General features: G+C 42.0%; 1 protein-coding gene across 3 annotated transcripts in view; it reads right to left on the bottom strand.

Moving 5' to 3' along the window:
• Window positions 1-24,080, bottom strand: part of MAPRE3 (microtubule associated protein RP/EB family member 3) — a 1,644,409-nt gene that overhangs the window by 1,048,907 nt on the left and 571,422 nt on the right. For all 3 annotated transcript variants that reach the window (XM_044062866.1, XM_044062868.1, XM_044062867.1), the window contains one exon: window positions 16,736-16,937. In XM_044062866.1, coding sequence (XP_043918801.1) covers window positions 16,736-16,937 — 202 coding nt within the window. The remainder of the gene's footprint in view (window positions 1-16,735; window positions 16,938-24,080) is intronic.

A 24,080-nucleotide genomic window follows, 5' to 3' on the forward strand; every position in this document is an offset into this window, starting at 1 on the left:
TGCAGGTGGAGAGGTCCCGGGCAGTATAAGCAAGAAGTGTGACCGTCTGTCAGAGACATCTTCTGACAGCACGAGTCACACTTCTTAAAGCCTGAGACCCTTTCCTTAGACATGGTGTAAAACACGCACATACAACACCTGTCCAAGAAAAAATTATTATTATCCCAAAAGAAAAACTAATCTCTCACATACACACACACACACACCCTAACAAGGGGGGGGATGGGATGGGAGAAGGTCTGACTAAAAGTTTTAAGGAGAGAGGGAAATTCTAGTCAGAAAGGGACTAAAACTAGTCTAAAACTATTAAAATTAAAGTTTAAGTAGAAAAAGGGGCAAAACAGTAGTGTATAAATCACTTACCAGGAGCTGGTAAAAGGAGGACCTCATCAGCGAAGCGGCAAACGAGATCTGGGTACTTACCGCCTTGCATCATGGGATATGGGGCTGCCTCGAGCTGGTAAAAGTGACTCTCGAGCTTAGCAAGTGCCGAGTCGGAGCCGAGGATCGGCTCCGAACCCATCAAGCAAGAATGAAGGCGAGATTGACAACTTAACATCATACCTTAGTGCAAAACAATGGTACTAGTTGTAAGCAAATACACCATAAAGACATGCATCCCAAAGGTTGAAGTACATGGAGGTATAAGAAAAGCCTTGTTAGGTAGAGGGGATGGGGGGAGGGTAACCTGGACTGCAGCAGCATAACCACTCGAACATCTACATTTATGGTAGGTACAAAACTGTACTATGTTCATCGTGCTATGCTGCTGCAGTCATCACACTTGGGTAGAGTCCCAAAGCTATGGTTGGGTGGTAGGAGCTAAACTGGGTTAGGTGCAGGTAAGATGCCCTGCAGAACTGCAGTGGCAAACCCAGCTCTGGTTTTTGAGTATAGAGGAAGGTGGTAATGCTTGGTGAAGGTGTACACTGAACTCCAGGTAGCTGCCTCCAGAATGTCCTTTGTTGGGACTCCTCAGAGGAAGGCTGCTGAGGTTGCTGTAGCCCTGGTAGAGTGAGACCTAATACTAGCAGGCACTGCTTTCCCGTGGTGTGAGTAGCAAAAGCGGATGCAATGTGCTATCCATTTGGAGATGGTCTGTTTTGAAATAGCGTTTCCTTCTGAGCCTGGTGCATAGGATACATGGAGTTGGTCAGATTTTCTGAAGGCCTTTGTCTTGTCCAAATAGTAACGTAACTGTCTGTGAATGTCCAAAGAGTGAAGGAGTCTTTCTCCTTTATTCTGTGGGTTTGGATAAAAGGTGGGCAAGTGTATGGTCTGATTGAGAGCCACACTGGATACTACCTTTGGCATGAAGGAAGGGTTTGTGCGTAAAGATACTCTGTCCTGATGGAAAATGATGAAAGGTTCCACTGCCATAAGTGCCTGCAGTTCTGAGACTCTGCATGCTGAGGTGATAGCCAGCAGCAGGGCTGTCTTCCATGACAAGTATTGAAGCTCTGCTGAAAAGGCTGGTTCGAAAGGAGGAAGTGTTAACTTTTCCAGAACAAAATTTAGATCCCAAGTTAGAGTTGGTGGTTTTCTGGGGGGTCTTATATTTTTTGCCTCTCTGAGAAACTGCCATAGCAATGGATGAGAGAAAATGGGAGGAACCGTATCATATTGAGCTGAAATGGCTGAAGCATGGATCTTAATAAATGAGAAAGAAAGGCCTTTGTGTAGCATCTCAGTTAGATATTGGAGTATGTGCGGAATATTTGGGATGCCAGGATTTAGGCTTCTGGCCTGGCTCCATACACAAAATCTTTTCCATTTGTCTGAGTAAGTTTTTCTGGTGCTGGGCCTCCTGGCCTCCAAAATGACATTCTGGACGTCCTTTGAGAGAAGTGTTGTTTGATAATTTAAGGTATTTTCCATGCAGCTAGATTTAAGGTCCTTAGTTGACTGTGAAGGATCTGAGAGTTTTGTTGGGTTAACAGCAGAGGGAATTGAGGTAAGATCCATGGAGGGCTGTGAGTCAAGTTTCGTAGTAGTGGGTACCAGTGTTGACGTGGCCAGTCTGGAGCAATGAGGATCATCTGTGGTCTCTCTGATCTGGCTTTCAGTAATACCTGGATCAGTAGAGGCAGAGGTGGGAAGGCGTAGACTGACAATGCTGTCCAACTGAATGATAGGGCATCCACTTTCCAGGCCAGGGGATGATAAGTCCTTGTGCAAAATTTTTGTAGCTGGCAATTGTTGGTTGAGGCAAACAGATCTATGTCTTGTGGTCCCCACCTTTGAGTTATCATTGAGAATACTTGTGGGTGTAATCTCCACTCGTGAGGGTCTGTCAAATTTCTGCTTAATTTGTCTGCCAAAATGTTTTCTTTTCCTGGCAGGAATTGTGTTTGCAGTTGTACTTGGTAAGTTAATGCTGTGTTCCACAAGTCCATTGTCTGTCTGCATAGTGGGTAGGAGTGCGTTCCTCCTTGTTTGTTTATGTACCACATAACTGTGGTGTTGTCCGTCCTTATTAGAAGTTGTCCTGGATGCAAGAGGTCCTTGACGGCTGTTAGTGCATTTTTTACAGCTAGCATCTCCTTTTGATTGATGTGTAGTTGCCTTTGGTTTGCAGACCATTTGCCCTGTATGCATTGTCCTACCATGTGTACACCCCAGGCGTAGTCTGATGAATCTGTTGTCAAGGTTTGGTATGCTGGAGGTGAGACAAAAGGAAGGCCCTTGTTTGCTTGGCATGCTTGAGTCCACCATAGAAACTCTTTTTGAAGGCAGGGAATGAGAGTTATACTTGCTTCGAGGCTGTGTCTGTGTTGGGACCATACACTTTTTAGGTACCATTGTAGTTTTCTCATATGCAGCCTTGCATACGCAATTAGTTGAATGCAGGATGCCATGTACCCTAATGCCTGCAGGAATTTCCTTGCAGTGAGCTGGGTAGAAGTTTCCATCTTTTTGAAGTACTGAGCCAGTTGTTTTTGCTTGTCTGGCGTGAGGTAAGCCATCTGGGCCGTTGTATTCAAGCTGGCACCCAGGAAAATTATTTCTTGTGAGGGTATTAGTTTTGACTTCTTTTTGTTTACTGTGTACCCTAGGCAACTTAGCAACTTTGTTACAAATGCCAGATGCTGTAGTAGGATGTCTTTGCTGTCCGCTTGGATCAGGCAGTCGTCCAGATATGGATAAATTTGTATTCCTCGCTGTCTGCAGTATGCAATTACTGATGCCAGGCATTTCGTGAATACTCCAGGCACAGTAGATAAGCCAAAGGGCAATGCAGAGAATTGATAATATGTTGTGCCTGCCAAAAATCTGAGGTATCTTCTGCAATCTTGTCTGATAGGGACATGCAGGTATGCCTCTTGGAGGTCCAACGTTACCAGTCAAGACTCCTTGCCCAGCATGGGAAGAAGCTGCTGTAGTGTGAGCATTTTGAAGTTGGGAATGTCCAGGTACGTGTTTAGAACTGAAAGGTCTAAGATGGGTCTGCAAGCTTTGTCCTTTCTTGGTACTAGAAACAGTCTTGAGTAAAATCCTTGACCTTGCTCTTTTGCAGGTACCTTTTGAATTGCTTTCATGTTCATGAGAGCTGAAATTTGCTTTTGTGCCTCTGCCCATTGGTTTGTTGGCAGATTTGGCATGCCTCTCATCCGTGGTAAAGTGTGAAAATGAAATCTGTAGCCTCGGGTAATAATATCCAGAACCCATTTGTCCTTTGTTATGATGTGCCAATTTTGTGGGAAAAGTGCCAGTTTTCCTCCTAGAGGTGCTGCCTGGGCAATTTTGCTTGGCAGGCGAAGAGGAAAGTCACTGAGTTTGTTTTCTGAAGGGTTGAAATCTGTCGTCTCCCCCTCTTTGAGTTGTTGTTTGCCATTGTCTAGGCCTGAAGGTACCTTGTGCCTGGCCTCTGCCCCTAGGGTGTCTGTACCTGCCCCTTTGGGGTCTGTCTGAAGTAGGAAAGGACCAGTTTTTTGATGGCCAGTTTCTGCTGAAGCGAGGAGGTTGTACCTGTAAAAAATCTTTTACTGTTTGCATTGATTTTGCCTTTTCTTCCATCTTCTTTAAAACTTCCTCTGCTTTGACACCAAATAACGCATCCTTTTGCAGTGGAGCATCCAGTAACTTTGCTTTGACATGTTCTGGTAAGGTCTGCTCTTTTAGCCAAGCATGTCTACGTATTACAGACCCTGTGACTGCTGCTCTACATGAGGCCTCCAAAGAATCAAAACCACACTGCAAGGTATGTTTTCCAACTTGTTCTGCTGCATGCAACAAATCTTGCATCCCTTTGAAATCTAGTTGATCTGTTTGAGGGATCATTTTCTGTTTTAACTGAGTAAGCAAGTACTGCTGGTATTTAATCATGTGGAATTGGCAGTTTAATGCCCTCATGGCCAAAGTGACAGAGGCATACACTTTTTTCCCCCATCTTTCTAATGCCCTGGAATCTCTTTCCGCAGGTAGTGGATTCTTAGCAGTAGAGGCCTTAACCCCTTTGGGACCCTGGGAAATGGTTTCTGGGTCTGCAGCAGGGCTTTTATATAAGAACTTGTGAGAGTCAGGGACTCAATAGTATCTGTCTGGTTTAGGTGGTGCTGGAGGTAAGGAATCTGGATTTAGACTGGATTCCGTGTAGACATCATCCAGAATGTCTAAAGCAGGAGGAATGGCTAGGGGTCTATGCTGAGGTAGAAGAAGAAACTCACGGAGTCTTTTCTTGGAGTCAGAGTAATCTTGTCCTTTCCAGTGGAAATGCTCTCTCATGGTGTGCAGGGTTTCCCCAAAAGAGAAGTCTTCGGGGGGGGGGGGGACAGAGGGAATAGACTCCTCAGCATCTGAGTCTTCATAGAGAGGGAAGGGGTAATCCTGTTCCTCAGAGTCTGCTGAGGAAATGGATTCCTGGTCAGAAGGAGGTAAATCTTCCTCCAGTCTAGGCCTTTTGTCAGGAGGGGGCTGGGAACCTCTGATAAGGGTAATCAGGTCCTCCGCCATTTTGAGCATCTGTTTTTTAGGCATAGAGGCCTGTGTGGGAGTCTGTGGACCCAGTTTCTTAACCTTTGGAAGCTTAGCGTATGACTTAACGGAGAGAGTCGTCGGTTTAAAGATGCCTTCTGAAACCGAAGGCCTGTCCATAGTCTCCGGATCGCCGCCAGGGCTGGCGTCCGCGAGTTGAGGAGGAACCGGCTCCAGTGGCCCAGTAGATTCTGACTGAGAGGTAGTCGTATTTTCTAAATCTGTGGTAGTCAGGGGCTGTGTAGGCGCCTCACTGAATACCGAAGATCCGGCGGCAGGCCTAACTGAGACCTCGGTATCTGGTCTAGGTCTAGGCTGCCGGTCTTTGTCCTTGCGTTTTTTAAACATAGCGGTTGTCGGAGGTTCCGACGACATAATGTAGTTGAATTTTCTGCCAAAATAATGTCGGGCAGTATCAGCCCGACACTTAATAGTGCGTTTATTGAACCTAGCGCAAAACCGACAACCAGAAACGTCGTGGTCTGGGCCTAGGCAAGGAATGCAATAAGAATGAAAATCCTTATGAGGTATTTGCTTCCCACAAGAAATACAATTATTAACTTTGTCTGACATCGGTCTGAGGCAAGAAAAGTTTCCCCAACGGGGTACTTAGCTTTATAGAAGACGTCAGCAGAAATTCTGTTCGAAAATCTCAGGAGCTGGCCGACCGGCACTTGCGAACTGCTTCTGCTTCGGACACCGTGCGGCAAGAAAGACTGAAGAAAATGGCGTTGGTTGCCTCTTTTATACCCCTGCCGCACTGACGTCAGGGAAGAAGCGACGACAACCGACGCCGGACCAAGGCTTTGGAATTCAGGCCGACTGCGGGACCGCCTGACGGCAGGATAACCCGAGTGTGATGACTGCAGCAGCATAGCACGATGAACATCAAGCCAAACCTGAGTGACCAAGCAGGCTGGCTCCCTATCAGCCTTAGTGACCATGCCCCTACATTTCTACTTAGAAAAAGAATTCAAACTCAGTCTTGCAATAATTTCAAATACATAAGCAGTAATAAACATTTCTTCCCTGATCTATTTAATCTACTATTAAAATGTTGTGACTGGTCACCATTAAATAAGGTAAATCTGGACCTTGCAGTACAATTCTTTAACAACAAATTTCTTGAAATACTAAATAGCATAGCCCCCACCAGAAAATTTCACACCAAATCCAAACAACTACCATGGCTTTCTCATGACACTAAACATCTGATTAAACAAAGTGACAGAGCAAGGGCCCTATATCTATCCACCAAAAACAAAACCGACCTTACCACTTATCAGCAATTAAGAAATCAAACTAAGAAAAAAATGAACAATGATAAAAAACAGTACTTCCAAACCTCTCAACATAACTTCCTACACAACCCACAAAATATTCTGGCAAACAGTCAACTTCCTCCTCAACCCTGGTAAATCCTCCACCTCACTCCTTCCACAGCCAATACCTCTGAACCCTTAGCCTCACAGTTTAACTCAAACTTTATTAACTCTACCTTCTGCCTCCTTGACAACCACCAACAACTACCTCTCACTCTACCCTCCTGCCTCTAGTACTTCAAACTCCTTCTCTTTTAAACCTATTCAAATTTCTTACATTAAAAGGCTCCTAAGCAAACTAAAACCCTGCTGCTTGGTGGCTGATCAGCTACCAAATGAATTCCTAAAAATAGCAGCTCCATCCATTGCCTATCCTATATCTATACTAACCAATTGTTCTGTCTCCGAACAATATGTGCCTGTCCTCTGGAAAGTCCCTCACATCATCTCCCTCCACAAGGGTGGCTCCTCTACAGAAATCTCAAACTACTGCCCCATATCTATCCTCCCATCTAAAGCCAAAATCCTAGAGAAATGTATTCAGCTACCACTATTCAACCACCTTTCCACTAATAACCTTCTATCTGATACCCAGCATGGTTTTAGACCCCAGTATAGTACAGACACAGCCTTGTTATCCTTCACCAATACTATTCATCACCTTATGAACAATGGACAACTAGTCTCTGCAATTTTCCTGGACATATTAAAAGCCTTTGACACCATCTCCCACCAACTACTTCTTAACAAACTTGCTACTTTCAATCTCAGTCCAGCTCCCTGACATGGTTTCTCAGTTATCTATCTAACCATCAACAGGCTACTAAATCAGCAAATAATTTCTCCCCACTACTGCCAGTATCCAGTGTTGTACCCCAAGGTTCAGCACTTGGCCCCCTTCTCTTTATCACATTTACTAATAACCTTAATACAGCAACCCAACTTACCTCCATCATACAATACGCAGATGATACATCCCTTATCTGCTCCACCCCTTCCCCAGAAGAACTACAAGTAAAGATGCAAAAAGCATTCCAGGAAACTGAAACTTTCCTATCAAACCACCAACTCATTCTTAATCCAAATAACACCAAGTTAATGACTTTTACAAACAAAACTCTAACAAACCCTGCTCTCTACCCCTCTCTATTCAATCCGCAAATGGTTCCAAAATTGAGCCAACTAACCAGGCCAGGCTCCTTGGTATTACAAGAGATGACAGTCTCAAATTTGATATACATATTTCCCTAACTATCAAAAAAGTCTATTCTAAACTTGGAGCTCTCTACAGAGCCAAACCTTACCCGACACCCCAAGCCAGGCTAGCTACAGCTAGATCTCAGCTTCTCTCTACACTTCTCTACTGCTCTCACATTTTCACCAACCTACGCAAGGCCGACCTTCAGAACCTAGAATCCTGCTATAACAAAATTGCAAAATTTGCCACCAATTATCCTTAAAAAGCCCATAATTTTTCTGCTCTTCTACAATTTAACAGGCTAGAACTTCCAAACCTGTTAACATTAAACCAACTTACCCTCACCCACAAAATAATACACAACCCCAATAGCTGCCCTGTAATTTCAACCCTAGTCCAACTACAGATAAATAGCAGGTTGCTTAGGTCTTCCGAAAGGCCACTACTCAAAATAACACAATCACATAACTTCCATGGTGACTTCCTCTACTCAAACAAAATAGCTAAGTCCTGGAATGCCTCTAAGCATACAAAGTACTCCCTCCTATTCTTCCTTTAAAACAAAAATAAAATAATATCTTAAAAGCAACTGGCTCTGTCCCTGTAGTTCCCCCTGGATAACTCCTCTCTCCTACTATTTCTCTCCTTCACTCTTTCACCTTTTACAGCTGAAAGCTATTTATCATCAAAGTTATAACTGATTGTCTCCTCTAATAAGACTTTAAATACTTTTGTGAATTTCAAACTTTCACTGTTAAACTTTCCATAATCTCTCTTGTGTCACATATCTTTCCATTATGCATGCTCGCTGACTGTTTCAGTGTTACTTAGTTATCAAGATTTCTGTGGTTTACATTTCTAATTTGTTCCTATGATGTAATAATTCTATCTAGTTTACATTTTATATATAATTTATGTATGGTATTATTTCTGATTTCTTACTAAAAACGGGCTCCTAGCCTAGTCAGACACTACCCGGTAAACAAATGTAAATAAACAAATAAATAAATACACTATTTTCCCATACCTATCAACAATTTTCCCATCCTTGTCTGAAAGAATAGGATTGGAATTAACTAAGTGCTTAGGGGCACAGGAGTCAACTAAGGGTATAACTGCTGGGTCAGAATTGGGAAAAGTGCATAAAAACCTAAAAGACTGGGGAACTTCATAAATCCTACCTGCCTTTTTAGGGACAGCTGACTGACCATCAGGAAAATTACAGGCAGGAAAACACACATCCTCTAAAGCAGACAGGACAGGAAGAATGGGTGTAGGTTCCGGAAAATCCTTCAGGAACAACTCAGTATTTTTGAGGGACTGAGAAACCTCAGTGTTCTCCCACTGAAAACACTGGGACATTCTAGCAATAGCCTCAGGGAAAGAGAATTCCCCACATGCAGAATCAGAAACTTAGAGGTCTCCTTTGAATCAGAAATCTGAGGACGAAATTCTGAATTTGTCCCTGCATCTTCCTGTTCAGATTCAGAATCTTGAATCTCTTCAGGAAAAATGAAATCCTTCCTTCTTTCTTTTCCAGAAACTACTTTATAAAAAGGATCAATAGCCTGAATTAAACCCCAAGCCAGTCCCAGTAAATTACTCTTATCCAAAGAAATTTGAGAAGGAGTAAATACATGCTTAGTTTTCGGTTTCTTATCGACAAGAAAAATGGGGTCAACTGTTTAACTAATGGTTGTCACTGCTTCCACAGGGACAGGCACAGCATGCTGTTACAAGAGGAAAGCCTTCCCTGTTCCCTCTCCCAGGATGACAGAAGTGGCCCTCCCCTTGCCCACAGAAGGTACTCCAACAGCCACAGAGGACATGGCTAATCCCCAGTTCATAGTCGCTGTAACTGCTACACCAGAGGGATCCAGGGTAAAAGATGAGTGGTCTGAGGTACAACAAATGGCCTTAGCATAGTCACTTAACTGTGGCTGAGGCAAATTGCTGGCCTTCTGTGGTGGCTTAACTTTTTCTTTTTGTGGCTGAAAGAAGGACTGGGCATGATCAAGCCGAAAATGTTGCCTCTTTCCCATGAAAGACAAGCAACAAATGCCTGTACAACTACCAGTCACAAAAGTTACTTTTTTTTTTTTACAGAAAAACAAAAACACAGTAAAAAGTACTTTAAAACACAACAGGAAAAAAAAAAACATTTTCTGCATACAATCACAGAAAAATAGAAAAAAAACAAGTGCCCCACTTAAAAGAATATTACAGTCTCAAGACAATCCATCAAAATACAGTACTCTTAGCTTTAAAATGGCTTTCCTGAACAGGAATGTAATAAAACTACAATAAATTTAAGAAAATGGAAGTTTTTTTCCCCCAAAGGAAACATATCTGCCCAGGAAAGGAAAGCAGAAGCTGACTGTCAATCCTCAAATGCCTCAAAGAAGCATACTCCTCAGTGGCAGTACAGCACTGAAGGGTTTCACGGACAAACTTGTCTTTTAGTCAGGTCAGTCTGAGCTGCCTGACAGTTTGGGTGAGTGGAAGGTGTCTTGAAGCTTTGGAACCTGGCCAGCTGTTATATCCCTGACAGGATATAACTGCTAAGGCCACTGCACCAGTGATCAAAATGAAGAACATTTCCATTTTTTTCAAGTCTATTCTTGCTTCCACCAAGACTGATGTTGTTAGGCTTTATCACTTAATCTACTTTCCTTAATAAAGGGAATGGAGTGACAGAATAGTTACAAAATGCAGTTACTTGCTGTATTCTGAAGTGACAACTGACTCACAGTCGCAATTTAATGCTTTAATAAAAAAGCTTAACTGAAGACCATTAAAAAAAGAACAAAGTGACAAATGGTCAAAGAGCACAAGGCACCAGGCAGACAAAACTGTTCCTGTGCTTGTATGGGAAGGAAAGCACTAACAGTGGCAAGAAAAAAATGAGGAAAGCTCCTAGCAATGCTGACTGTATATATGAATGTCCTACATACAATCAAGGTTCCACGGAACACTGAAAAGAGATAAGCATAGGCCTTCAGAGGAATATTCAGGCACAAAAATAGGTTGCTGTGATGGAATATTAAAAACTAGACACCTCAAATGAATATTATTTATATATATATGTAAATTAAAATAGGGCCCATTTAAAAACACTGTAGCAGGTATCACAGGCAAGCAGGTTATAAAATATGCCCTATTAAGCATACCTCACGAGGAACACTTTAAATACCCTGTTACGACAAAATAAACAGGAGAGTGACTAAAACTATGTATCCAAGATACACTACTGTAAAATAATTGTATTTAAGCAGTGGATATGACCCCTCTGACTGGAGATAGATAGGCTCATTTGTAACAGACTTACAAAGAGTAATCACAAATGAGAAATCTAAGAAATGCAAATACCTCTTCAAAACATAAAAAGAGAAGAAAAAGGTGTTTTTGAATAATGCAAGCTCTTCTGCACACCAACCATCAAGTCTGCAAAATCATGGGGAAAGGGCAAATCTTCGTTAGACTGGCAAGCCAACTTTCTGGGGAAAAGCCCAGCAGTCACACACATTACTGATAAACCATTTCCGGCTCTGAACTGATGACAGGCTTCCAAGATGGAAGCATTAGTACCTCCTGGATTCCTTTGTAATCTTTATGTGGAGGAATGCATCACAAAGATATACACATCTAGTTCATAGGTTCATAGGTAGGTACTAGGCTATTGGCCCTAGAGCCTATATAAGCCTAGCCAAAGGTACCCTTGGCTTTCGCCACCCAAGAAAATTATTTTCCTGTGCCATTGTCGAGCAGAGCCACAGAAGTGATCCCCGGGGTGAATTTCCTATCTCCCATCCAATCATCAAGATTTTTCTTGAACAGTGCTAATGAGGAGCTTTGTTTGATATAGATAGGTAGTTTGTTCCAGAGTATGGGAAGTCTCTGGGATAGGAATCTATCCCTCCTGCATGTTCTGTTTATTGTGGTGACGAGGTTTAGGTCCCTAGAGCGTGTAGCTCGTAGGGATTGGGATTTCTTTAAGTGGAGCATGTCTAAAAGCTCTGGGTTTGACATAGCTTTGTGTGTTAGGCAGAGATCGCCTCTGAGTAGGCGATATGCAACGGAGTAAAGCTGCAGTTATTTGAGACGGTCTGCATAGGGCATCTCTTTGAGGCCAGTAATCCTCTTTGTGAGGTATTTCTGTGGCCTTTCCAGTTGTTGTAGATGTCTTGTGAGGTACATACCAAAAGGGGCATTGTACTCTATAATGGGTCTAATGAGTGACGAGTAGAGGGGAACAATGACCTCTTTTTTCCTGGATGAGAAACCTTTTGTGATGAGGTGTGCCACATAAAAGGATTTCCTGACTACTGTGGCGATGTGATTATCAAAGGAGAGACTACTGTCCACCTGTGTCCCAAGGTCTCTTATCACACTTTCGGTGTTAAGTAGACTACCACCTACGTGGTAATTCATGGGTACTGAGTTTTTACCAAAAGGAATGACAATGCATTTTTGGCACTGAGCTTGAGGCCATGGCTTTGACACCAGGCATCTGTCTCAGCAAGGCCCTTTTGTAGGATGTCCACATCTTTTGGAGTTTTGATTATGGCTCCTAGTTTGCAGTCATCTGCGAACTTCGTTAGCCAAAGACCTTCTGTGTTGGCCTGTATTTCAGAGAAGTAGATGAGAGGACCCAGGACTGAACCCTGTGGTACTCCACTTGTCACTGGTCTGAAGCTGGATTTGGAGTCTGCTACTTTCACAGTGTGGGTTCTGTCAGTGAGCCAGTTGGCAACCCATCTTGTGACATAGGGATTGATACCTAGTTTAGTGAGTTTATCTATAATTCCAGAGTGGGGGATGGTGTCAAAAGCCTTGGCGAGATCTAGATAGGCTGTGTGAACCACCTTACCCTCATCTACGGCTTTGGTGACTGCTTCAAAGAAGTCTATCAGGTTTAGGAGACATGATCTGCCTTTTACAAACCCTAGTTGTTTCTCCTTTGACATGGCAAAATCACATACACTGTGATCATTCTGAATGGGGTCTTTCTGAAACCACTGGCACATAGACAGGCATCGGGGAAGGATCTAAGAGAGGTGAGGGTGGGTCAACCCAATCTCCCCTGGAAACAGAGGGGGAATGGGATCATAACCAACTTTGTTTGGGTCTTAAGAAAGGCTCTCATTGTAAATTCCCAATCAGTTTCCCAAGCACTTCTGAAAGATCTGATCAAAGCAGCTGAGGAAAGTTTTGATGTAATAATCCTAGATAATTCCCTTTCTGACTAGTGCCTAAAAATCCTAACAGGTGATTTGTCATGGATTAGAACAATCTCCAAGAGAGACCTGCTTCTTGCAGTCAAAATGAATGGCGGAGATGAAATGTCCTTTTCAGTAATGAGAATCATCGGATCTGCAGAAAATTGAAGATCCTCAGCTTTTCATTTCCGTGGTTCCTTGTTCTTATCTCTCTTTTTCTCTTTCTCCCTCTCTTAGTCCTTATCATTTTCCTTCCTCTTTTTTAAGCACCTTTATTAAATTATCATGTAAGACATGGACACAGATACATTAATAGAAAAGAAAAAGAAAGCAAATCACACTAACATTTTTTTAATTTGCATGTATGATACATTACATATGTTTTCTTTCTTTGTAACAATTGTCATTTAGTTCGACAGTACAAAAACGGCTCAATTCCTGCCTTCCCTTAAACCTCACTCCTCCTCCTAAACATTCTTTTTCTTCAAGTGTTGTTCCCACAAATTCCAATTATTTCTATGTAATTTGCTCTTTCCCTCTTCTAAAGACCCTACTCTCAGTTTTTAATCTTTTTTACAATATTCAATACTTTAAATACTGCTGGTTTAGATTTTGATTTCCATTATTTAGTAATTGCTTTTTTGGCAGCCAACAGAATTACACTTAAGGCCTAACTCTGTCTAGGTAATATTTCTGACAGATTGTTCAGTGGAGAATTTTTAAAATATGCCAACTTATAACATTTCCAAAAAACATGCTCCCAGTTACCTCTTTCTTCCCCATCACATCTCCAATATTTGCTGTCTACCTAAGGAAAATGTATTTGGAGTCTGCTTGGGGTTTAAAGATTCCTACAACAAAGTTCCAGGCAAAAATCCTATACTGTATGAACTTTGTTGAATATGTGGGAGCCATACATATGTCCTCTCATTGTTCCCCTGCAAACTGCTTTTCTAGGTTCTCCTCTCAATCTTTTCTAACCCCCTCTGATTGATTCTTATACTTAGCATGCAATATTTTATATGCCCTACTAATTAACCCTTTTTAACAGCAGCTTCTGTCCTAGATTTGACTGAAAACTCTACCAGAACAGATCTTTCACTTAGGTCTCCCCTATCCCTTCCTCTTTGTCTAAACTCTGATATCAATCCCTGGTAGGGAAGACAGCACAATCTTCTTCTTGGCCTCATTCCACTCTATTACCTTTCCCTCTTCATATTCTTTTCCTTCCTCGTCACTCTTTTAAGAAGCCTGAGATCTGGAGATAAAGGATCCTTAATTATTAATTTATGCCTTTTATCTTTAAGGGCTCTGGATCCCAATCCTTGACAGATAGAGCAATCTACTGCAAAATACTTGAGTCCTAAACAGATCACACTATAATCATGTGGGTCTTGAGGCAGAATGTGGTGCCTGCAGTTGGAGCATTTTTTGAAACTATTAGCCATTAGTAAACAACAACAATTCCTAAAGACAGCATTGACAACTAAAACTTAAAGAAGAAGAAAAAGACACTAGGCAACCAACCTAAATGCCAAGAGGAATTAAAGTGAAAATACATTTAAGTAAAAATAGTAAACAGCCAGAAATCTTAAACAATCTACACTAAATAACAGCAAAAAATATTATATTTTTGTGTAACAGTGTAATAGTAAAAATTATTGAGAACATTTAGCTGGTGCAGATTAACTGTTTCCAAAGACAGTAAATGAGATCTGGGGCTAGTAGTGACACAGGGCACTATGGGAAGGCAAAGTTCAGGAGCTTAGGACAGACAGCACTGGCAAATGTCTGGATTGAATCCACAACCATCTCCAATCCCAAAAGCTGAATCAGACATATGGATGAAATAGGATCCTTGGTGTGTAGTGATCCCCTCTCCCATGTGTCACGAGCTGCAAAACTTTGTTCTGTTAATTTTTAAATGCCTTTAAGACATGATATAAGGAGTTATTCCTGATGTCTAGTGATCCCCCTCCAATGCTATAGGAGTTTCCCATTAGTCCAAAGGAGTGTGGTGGTATGACAGCCTTCCCCCACACATACGCATTCACTAGGGTTACCACCTGTCCCACTTTGCAAGGGACAACCCCTCTTTGGGCAGTTGTGTCCTGCAAAAAAAAATGTAAAAATGGCAAATGTCTTGAGATTTTAGGACAAAATTATTTCCTGTATTTTATGTAATAGTTGCATAAAACATTTATTCTGTATCTGAAACACCTAAATGTTATAAGAAACAGAATAAGCAACTTAAATGCTACAAGAATAAGCTTTTATTTAGGCAAAAAAGTGAAGTTCTGTCCTTTGTACTGGCCGTGGGTATGTTTCGGCCTGCAAAATCTGACGTTTGTACCAAAAATGTCCCACTTTGGGCATTTGAAAAGGTGGCAACCCTAACATTCACACACACACACACACACACACACACACACACACACACACACACACACACACACACACACACACACACACACACAGCTCCTCACTCCCATCCAAATGCATTCACAGACACACTCACCTATTCACCCATACAGATAGATGCATACACAAACATACATATTTACATCCCCCTTACACCACTCAAACATCTACATACGCTCACACATGCAGCCACACCTATACAGCCCCCAACACTACCTGTCAGCTAAACTTCCCTGCACTTACCTCTAACATGCTAGGGTAAACACGAGCTTTTAGCAATGTTCATTAACACAGGTGTTTGATGTAGCCTGCACAGCAGAGTGACTCTGAACTGCTTGGCTGCATATATCATAAAAAAATGTTGAACCAAACCAACGAAATACCTTCGGCGACACCAATAAGCGTACAGCTGCTGTTAAATAGAATAAAACGCTGGACACCCTGCAATAATCCAATGGAACGCAAGAAGACTATTCTATTTAACAGCAGCTGTACGCTTATTGGTGTCGCCGAAGGTATTTCGTTGGCTGCATATATGCCTTACTGCAGGCATTTCTAGCAAAACAGCACATGACTAATTAATTTAGGCTGCTCCCTCACAATGCTTCATTAGCATTTATGGTAGGCGGCCAAAACAGCCAACTCAGATATGTCTCTGAATTGGAAATGGTTACCTCAACGTTTACACAAAGCTTACATCTCATGATGCAAAGCATTAACCAGGTAGACTAGAAAGAAAGTATGAATGAATGAATGATCTGACCTTAAGAGAAGAACTACTATCCACACATGATTAAAACCATGAAGACAAGGCTGATATGTTTAAAAGGCAGAAAGCTTTAGAAAATACTTAAGAGTGACTAAAGGAAAGTTTGAAACATAGAAGCTTAAATTTGACACAACAAAGTGAGAAATAAAACACAGACATTTAAATTAAACACAGCAAACAAACTAGTACACATGTATGGGAAACAGAAACCCAGAAAATACAATACTGGAGGGTATCATAACAACCCTCTAAAGGGCCCAGGAGATGGTTATACTAAGATGACCTAAAAGCAATTAAGCAGAGTGAGGAAGCAACAAGGAAGGTGGATTGGCAGCCTGAAAAAGATGCAAAGAAAGATTTATTTCACAGAATGGAATACTACAACAGCCTTTCAGAAAGTGGGCAAAGGTTCAATAATGTATGAGACAGACACAACAGGACTTTGGAGGGGACAGTGTAAGCTGTAAGATTAGCAGGACCTGCAGATTAATCAATACATAATGGACAGACAGTGTGGATCATGAGGTCCTTATGTGAAAGAAAAAAATAAATGTTTTTGTGTTCAAAAAAGCTGCATGTAAGAAAGGAAAGGTGGGAGAAAAAGCTGAAGAAGAGCAGTTGCTCACAGGGCAAACTGCTATACTTGGATGGTTTCGAAAGACCACAGCTCTTCCTCTAGTGGCATATGCACATATGCACATGCACTTAAAAGACAACATATTACCCATGCTGTTTACCTGAAATCATATGTACTAAATATCTAAACCAAACATCACAAGAACTTAAAATGCACTTGGAGAAGGCAGAACATGCAATACACCTAAGAAATTACCTGCAGTCCCAACTGGTTTCTTGGGCTTGTTAAATACTGGTTCTCCTGGATTTGGAATTGGTGCCAAATCTTGCCCTTGTCTGGCAAGAATTGGGTCATATTCTTTTCCATCATAGTTAGCGTCAAAAAACTTCTTAAACCACTGAACAAATTCAAAGTTATCTTGGAACTTTCCTTTCACCAATTTTTCTACTGGAATAATCTAAGAGAAAGGGAACATCACACGTTTAAGTGATAAAATAATTTCAAAATGATGAAACATAACACGAAATGCAGGGACATAAATAACTGAGAAAGACATCTGTGAGTTGCTTAACTAGTCAGAACAGTACTAATAAATGCAGTCTAGTCATTCAGGGATATCAAAAAGCCTACACATTTTTCTCTGTTATAATGCAAATATTTAATTCTCTCAAAAGGAAGTACTTGAAAGTTACACACTTACCATAATGGCTTATCTGGGTTGGTAGTTTCATATCTTTCACCTGTAGGACTAAGACTGGCAAGTATTTAGTCAGGCTGGCTCATAAAACTTTCCTAGGCCTCCCTAGCACTTACCCTTTAACCACAATGCATAGTGCCAGTGGACCCAACTCCATGTCTCTAAAGCCCACAAGGATAGAACAACAAAAAATGGAGAATGGGGAAGACAGACAACAGAAAATAATAAAATAGCTTTCTCTAGACCCAGAGGCTTGGGGAAGGAAATTGTGAAGGATATGAAATCTACGGATGTAGATCTATCTTTATGGTTAAATGTGCAACTTTCTTATCTTATGTTCACAATTTCATATCCTTCAAGGAAGAGGTCCAAGCTAACTGCTCAAAGGTGAAACCCCAGAGAGGATAGCTCTGAAAAGGGTGGACTCTTCAACAGAAAACTCTCATAAGATGCAACCTGTTACTGGAGTAATCTGGGTATAGAAGATGCCTACCTAGCGACTGCAGACATGAGATCACAAAGTCACAGGAATATAATAACATGGCAATAAAAGCATATGATCTAAGGCTATGCAAAATTATGTTTTAAATCTAGAAAGTGACTACATTTCTGTAGCTACGGAAGGTTGAAGATGTATTAATACATCAATTTGTTTAGAGAATAAGTAGATCAACGTTACAGCCTCTCAAAAGGAACATAAAGGTTGAGGAAGTGTTTGATGTCTACTACAAGGATACTGTAATAGAGACAAACACTACTAGCAATTAAATACCATGGGCATAGCACCTGGACGTGGCTTTAAAACCAATGACTGTCAGAATGGAGAAGGTAGACCATGGACTGAAAGGAGATAGTTTTCTAAAGAGCAAAAAATTATGAGGTCTTAGAGGAAAAAACATAATCTGAATCAACTTGGGGAGTTGTGAAGACGTATGTGATACAAAGACATCTACCAAGGTCAGGTACTGCATCAGAGGTACTGGATAGTAACTGTCAGCCAGACCATATAAGGATACTGCAAATGTGTACATGGGATGAGGCTATACACCACAGCCAGCTACAACCTTGAGCTAGTCAGAAGGAAGAAACTAAATCACAGAGAAAAAAAAGGTTTGGCCTCTCCAAAAAGAGTGATTTGAGACCTTCAAAGGGAAATTAGTATGCTAGAAAAACAGATAAGGAGACCGAGAAAAAAGAAGAGAAAGGTTGTAAGAACAAAAGGCACTAAAAGGTTGATAAGGGTCTACAGTCCAAATTAAAACATACAACAGCTGACATAAATGTCATTCAGGACAGGGGGATATCCATGTGTAGGCCAACTGATATCTGAGACAAGTATGCAAGTGCACACACAAGTCAACAAATATACTTTGCAGTAGACTAGAAAGAGAAAGAGTTAGGAGGTTCATAGGTTCACAGAATGGCCCGGAAGCCTTTACAAGCCTAGCCCATAGGATTACCTTGGCATCGTGCCACCCGACCTTAGCTTCCAGTGCCTCTGTCGAGTACAGCCACTGGAGTGATCCCCGGGGTGAATTTTCTATTTCCCATCCACTCATCAAGATTTCTCTTGAAGAGGGTCAGTGAGGTATATCTACCTAAAAATTCTACAGTCAAGACAGAATGCACAAAAAAGACCATAATGCACAACATCTTGGAAGAAATGTCATAACAAAAGGATGTCAACTAAGAAAGAGGTCAAACCATTGACTTGGTCAGAATGAGTTCTTACCAGAAAATTAGATAACTTGGCTACAACATGTATGAAATATGAAAATGGCTTAATGACTATAACGGGAGGGTCTGACATAGGAACTGGGGAAGTTATTGCGCCTATCATTGTGGAACTGCTCTTAAGGAAGAAAGGAGGTATGTCCCCTTAGGACATATAAATATATACCTACACAAAATATCAAGGGAGGACAGAAGAGTCTTCAGATGAAGAAGGAAGATCAAATGAAGACCATTGCAGACAAAAACTTCAGTTCAGAAGGGTAGAAGATCTTGCCTCCCATCTGAAAGATAATCTGTACCACTCAAAGGCATCACAACGAATAAAAAGGGGTGAAAGGGACTCTAAGTAAGGGGTAGTTTTCTCCTCATAGTCTGTAAAATCCTCCCACTTTTTACTTTTTTTGTAAGTTAGAATCATGACAGGTGTGTAGCACTGAACATGACCATGCTGTAAGCAGCACTGTGAGAAAACAAAAAAATTGCTGTTCTGTAGAAATATATGAGCATAGAAGTAGAGCAGAATGGCTTATTTGCATTTGACCAATGCCTAGGAACAGTCAATGAACAAAGTCTCATCAGATACTCTGGAAGAATAAAATGTAAAACTGTCTGAATCTGTGATGTCAGTCTGGTCCATAATGCATGGGCCACAAACAAGCATCAGAGCTGCAAACAGCTCGCCAAAGCCAGATGTTGGGAGCAAGGAAGGACTTGGTTCAGAGCCTTCCACAAGGAGATACACTGGAGTTCTAGAAACAGGCAGTGGGCAAGGTGATCAGCTCAGAAGACCCTGCATCATACTCCTGAACTAGGTCCTAGCAGAGCAAATGCCTCAGAAGACCCTGCATCAGTTTGCTTAACAATGTCCTAGAAAGGTATTCATCTTAGAAGACCCTGCATCAGACAACAAACCAAAATTCTAGAAAGGCAATCAGCTCAAAGACCCATAAACAAGGTCCTAGCATAGTCAATAGACAGCAGATAGTTTCTAAAGTCCTTGCAACAGACTGTGTAGGTCCTATCAAGTAAATGTTCCAATCAGTCTAGAAAAAATATGAAGAGAGTCACATACAGGATTACGAGAGCACTCAGGTATCTGCCCTTGCTATTGTTAGCATAGTGTCTATGAGCTTTTAGCATAGAGACACAGTCTCGAATTAATCTGTGCCTTGTTCCACAACTAAACAATTCTATAAGTCAAAGGTTCAGAAGGAATCTACAATCAACTCTAAACAGAAATATATTACTGTGGGTAAGTCATAAGGGTAGACCAGGTACTCTAGGGAATGTTCTGCACCACAGCTATGCTGGTGCAGAGAGGAGAAAAAGATGGTAAGCACAAGAGGTGACAGCAAAGCCAACTACATTTCCAGAGATGCCAAGTCTCATTAAACCAACAAATTTAAAGGTCAGGGAAGTAAATGGGAAACAAAATTATGTGCCAGAAAAGTAAATGGGAAACACAATTATGTGTCAGAGTATCAGGTACCATTACAAGGACAAGGAAGGAATAAATACTTGCCCCTGTCCAGTGCCTTCAAGGGAGAAGTATCTGAAGGTCAGAGAATCCTGCTACTCTGCTATATGTCAGGGGAAGGAGGAAAAGAATCCAGGTTGTAGTGCTTTGTAAAGGTATGTACACAGGATCAACATGTCACCTCTAGAATACTTCTAGAGTCTACCTCTTTCCAGAAAACTGCCAAAGAAGCCACACCTTGATGTAAAAGAAAGAAACACAGGCTTAAGACCAAATCCTCTCCAAAAACATCCATCAAGTATTAACAGGGCAGCTGAATATCAAGAACAGTTGACCAGGATTCTGAGAATAACTGAAAATAAGGAAGGAGGAAAGGGATAGTCATAAGTAATCTCTGGCAAAAGGGAACACTAGCCAAGAAAGTACAGCTGTGTAAGTAAAGTTGTCATACTAGCAGATTAACAGATCACTGTTGCATAAGCTATACGGGTCCTATCCCTTCCTGCATGAGATGGCTTTTCAAAACTTAAGGGTGCCCCCCCCCCCCCCACCACACACACTCACTGACTGTCAGGAGCTTGAGAGGAGCTTGTTTAAAAAGATAGCTAAAGCTTCAAAAAACTCAGTTTTCTTGCCTCAAGAAGGAAGGCATATAGCCTGGAAAGGAATATATATATATATATATATATATATATATATATATATATATATATATATATATATATATAATGGGATGGGGGCTGGAGGGAAGGTATGGCTACTGCAACAGTGATCTATCAGTATATATATTGTGATGATAAGTGTACTTACACCAGTGTACTATGTCCAACATTAAATCACTGTGAAGTAGCCTATACTACATAGGTAGATCACCATAGCTTAAGAATTAAAATGGCGAAGAAAATAAACTAGAACCCAGGAGAACCTACAGAATGATCCAGCAAAGCCTGTTTTGGAAATGAAAAAGGAATGTATTTTGTAGTGTTTTAAATGTTTGTACAAAGGTTCATAGGTTCATACTAGGCTATCTGCCCTAGGGCATTTATAAGCCTTGCCAGAATGTGTTTGGCTTTCGCCACCCATTTTAAATTTATTTTGCTATGCCCTTTTTCGAGGTTAGTATACTGTGCCTCTGTCTAACAGTGACACAGAAGTGATACCCGGGGTAAACATACGATCTCCCATCTACTCATCAAGATTCCTCTTGAAGAGAGTCAATGAGGGACTCTGCCTAACCTGGACTGGGATTTTATTCCAGAGTGAAGGGAGCCTCTGGGTTATGAATTTGTCCCTCCAGCATGTCCTATTTATTTCAGTGCTGAGGTTCAAGGCTCTCGAGCGCGTAGCTCGATGGGATTTGGATTTCCTGAGGTGCAGCATGTCCATTAATTCCGGGCTGGACATGGCTTTATACGTCAGGCACAGATCGCCTTTGAGCAGGCGGTATGCCACTGAGTAGAGCTGGAGTTTCTTTAACCGGGCAGCATATGGCATCTGTTTGAGCCCTTTGATCCTCTTGGTGAGGTACTTTTGGGGTCTTTCCAGTTGCTGCAGGTGTCTGGTAAGGTACATCCCAAAAGGGGCATTGTACTCAATTATGGGCCTGATGAGGGATGAGTAAAGAGGCACGATGACGTCCCCTGATCTAGATGTGAATCCCTTCATGATTAGGTGGGCTATATAAAATGTTTTTCTAACCACTTTGGCCACGTGGTTGTCAAATGAGAGATTGCTGTCAACTTGGGTCCCCAGGCCCCTAATTACTTCTTCTGTACTTAATGGATTACCACCTATGTGGTATTTTGTGGGCACTTTGTTTTTGCCAAAGGGGATGACTATACACTTTTTGGCATTTAGCATGAGGCCATGGCTGTGGCACCAGTTGTCTGTTTCTATGAGGCCCTTTTGGAGGATGCTTGTGTCGGCTGGAGAGTCGATTATGGCGCCCAGTTTGCAGTCATCTGCGAACTTGGTCAGCCACAGTCCTTCCGTGTTGGCCTGTACCTCCGAGAAATATATACCGAACAAGAGAGGTCCCAGGACTGAGCCTTGTGGGACACCACTTGTAACTGGTTTGGAGTCTGACATGGCTCCAGCAATTCTAACCATGTGGGTTCTGTCCTTGAGCCAGTTTGCAATCCATCTAGTGACATAGGGGTTTATATTTAAGCTGGTGAGCTTACCTATAATTCCCGAGTGGAGTATTGTATCGAAGGCTTTTGCGAGGTCCAGGTAGGCTGTGTGGACCACCTTCCCCTCGTCAATGGCCTTGGTGACTGTTTCAAAGAAATCAACCAGGTTTAAGAGGCAGGATCTGCCCTTAACAAAGCCGAACTGGGTAGGATCCAGTGTTTGTAGGTCCGCAATATCTTTATTTATGAGGTCCATGATGATCCTTTCCATAGCTTTGCAGACCAAGCTAGTCAGGCTTATGGGGCGATAGTTTCCAGGATCCGTTGAGGCACCACCTTTATGGAGAGGGACCACTGTTGCTGTACGCCACTCTTTGGGCACATATCCTGTAGTAAGGCTGAGATTGAACAGTAGTTTTATGTTTGGGTTTAGCTCTTCTTGGAGTTCATGTAGGACGCAGCCGGGACACCGTCTGGTCCCATTGATGCTGTGTTTTTGCTTTGGAGAGGGCGGCTCTTACCTGAGCATCTGAGATGTCAGGGGGGCAGCACTCTGCTGGGATAGATATTTGCCCTTTTGGTGGGGGGGGAGAAGTTTGCGCTGAACCTGTCAGCTAGGATGTTGGCGATGTCTGTGGGTTCGGTGTATTTTTTGTCATTTTGGACTAATTCTGAGCATATCTGGGAATTCCCACCCAGGTTCCTAACATAACTAAAGAAAGCCTTGTGATTATCCTTAGTGTCCTGTGCAATTTTTCTCTCGAAGCTGGCCTTAGACAATTTTATGAGTGCCCGTAGTTTTTTGCTACTACTGATCAGTGATGCCTTCCCTTTTTGGGATTTTGCTCTATCATGTAGTAGCTTCCTCCTTCTATTGTATAGTTTGTTTATGGCTGGGGTCCACCAGACAGGACATCTGCCTTTGGAGGATTGGGTCTTGGTTTTATTTGGGATTGCATGATCCATGCATTCCTGAAGGTGTTCATAGAATGCATTTATAAAGGATTTTGCGGTCTGGGCCAGATATCCACAGGCCCGGGGGCTTTGAAGGATTCCACCTTGGTTTAGAGGAGTGTGAAATTTGCTTTAGAGAAGTTTTTCACTGTGGTTTTCTGGGCATGGGGTGGGGTCGGGATGTGAATATCCAGTGAGATTAGTTTATGGTCTGATCTTACCAGTGAGGGATACACTTCTGGTCTGGAGCATGGAGTCCCCATGTTGGTGATGATCAGGTCCAGTATGTTTTCCCCTCTTGTGGGAGTGGTAACAAGTTGTTCCATAGCATTTGAGTTTATAAATTCTAGGAACCTTTGGGCTAGGGTGTTGGAGCTAGAGTAATGCTCCCAGTCTATGGTTGGGTAGTTGAAGTCACCCAATATAATGGTGTTTGGAGAGACCTTCATATTTTCCAGTGTTCTCAGGAAGGCCGAGTGGGGTTCCTGGGTTTGGGAGGGTGGTCTGTAGCAGGCTATAAACTGGAAGGCAGTTTTACCCATTGTTAGTTGCACATGGATAGTTTCTGATGCTTCGTGCTGTGCCACCAACCTGGAGGTGTGGGTA

Source organism: Protopterus annectens, chromosome 2.part1 (genome assembly GCF_019279795.1).
Source record: "Protopterus annectens isolate FY-2018-M chromosome 2.part1, PAN1.0, whole genome shotgun sequence".
NCBI classification, from domain to species: domain Eukaryota; kingdom Metazoa; phylum Chordata; order Ceratodontiformes; family Protopteridae; genus Protopterus; species Protopterus annectens.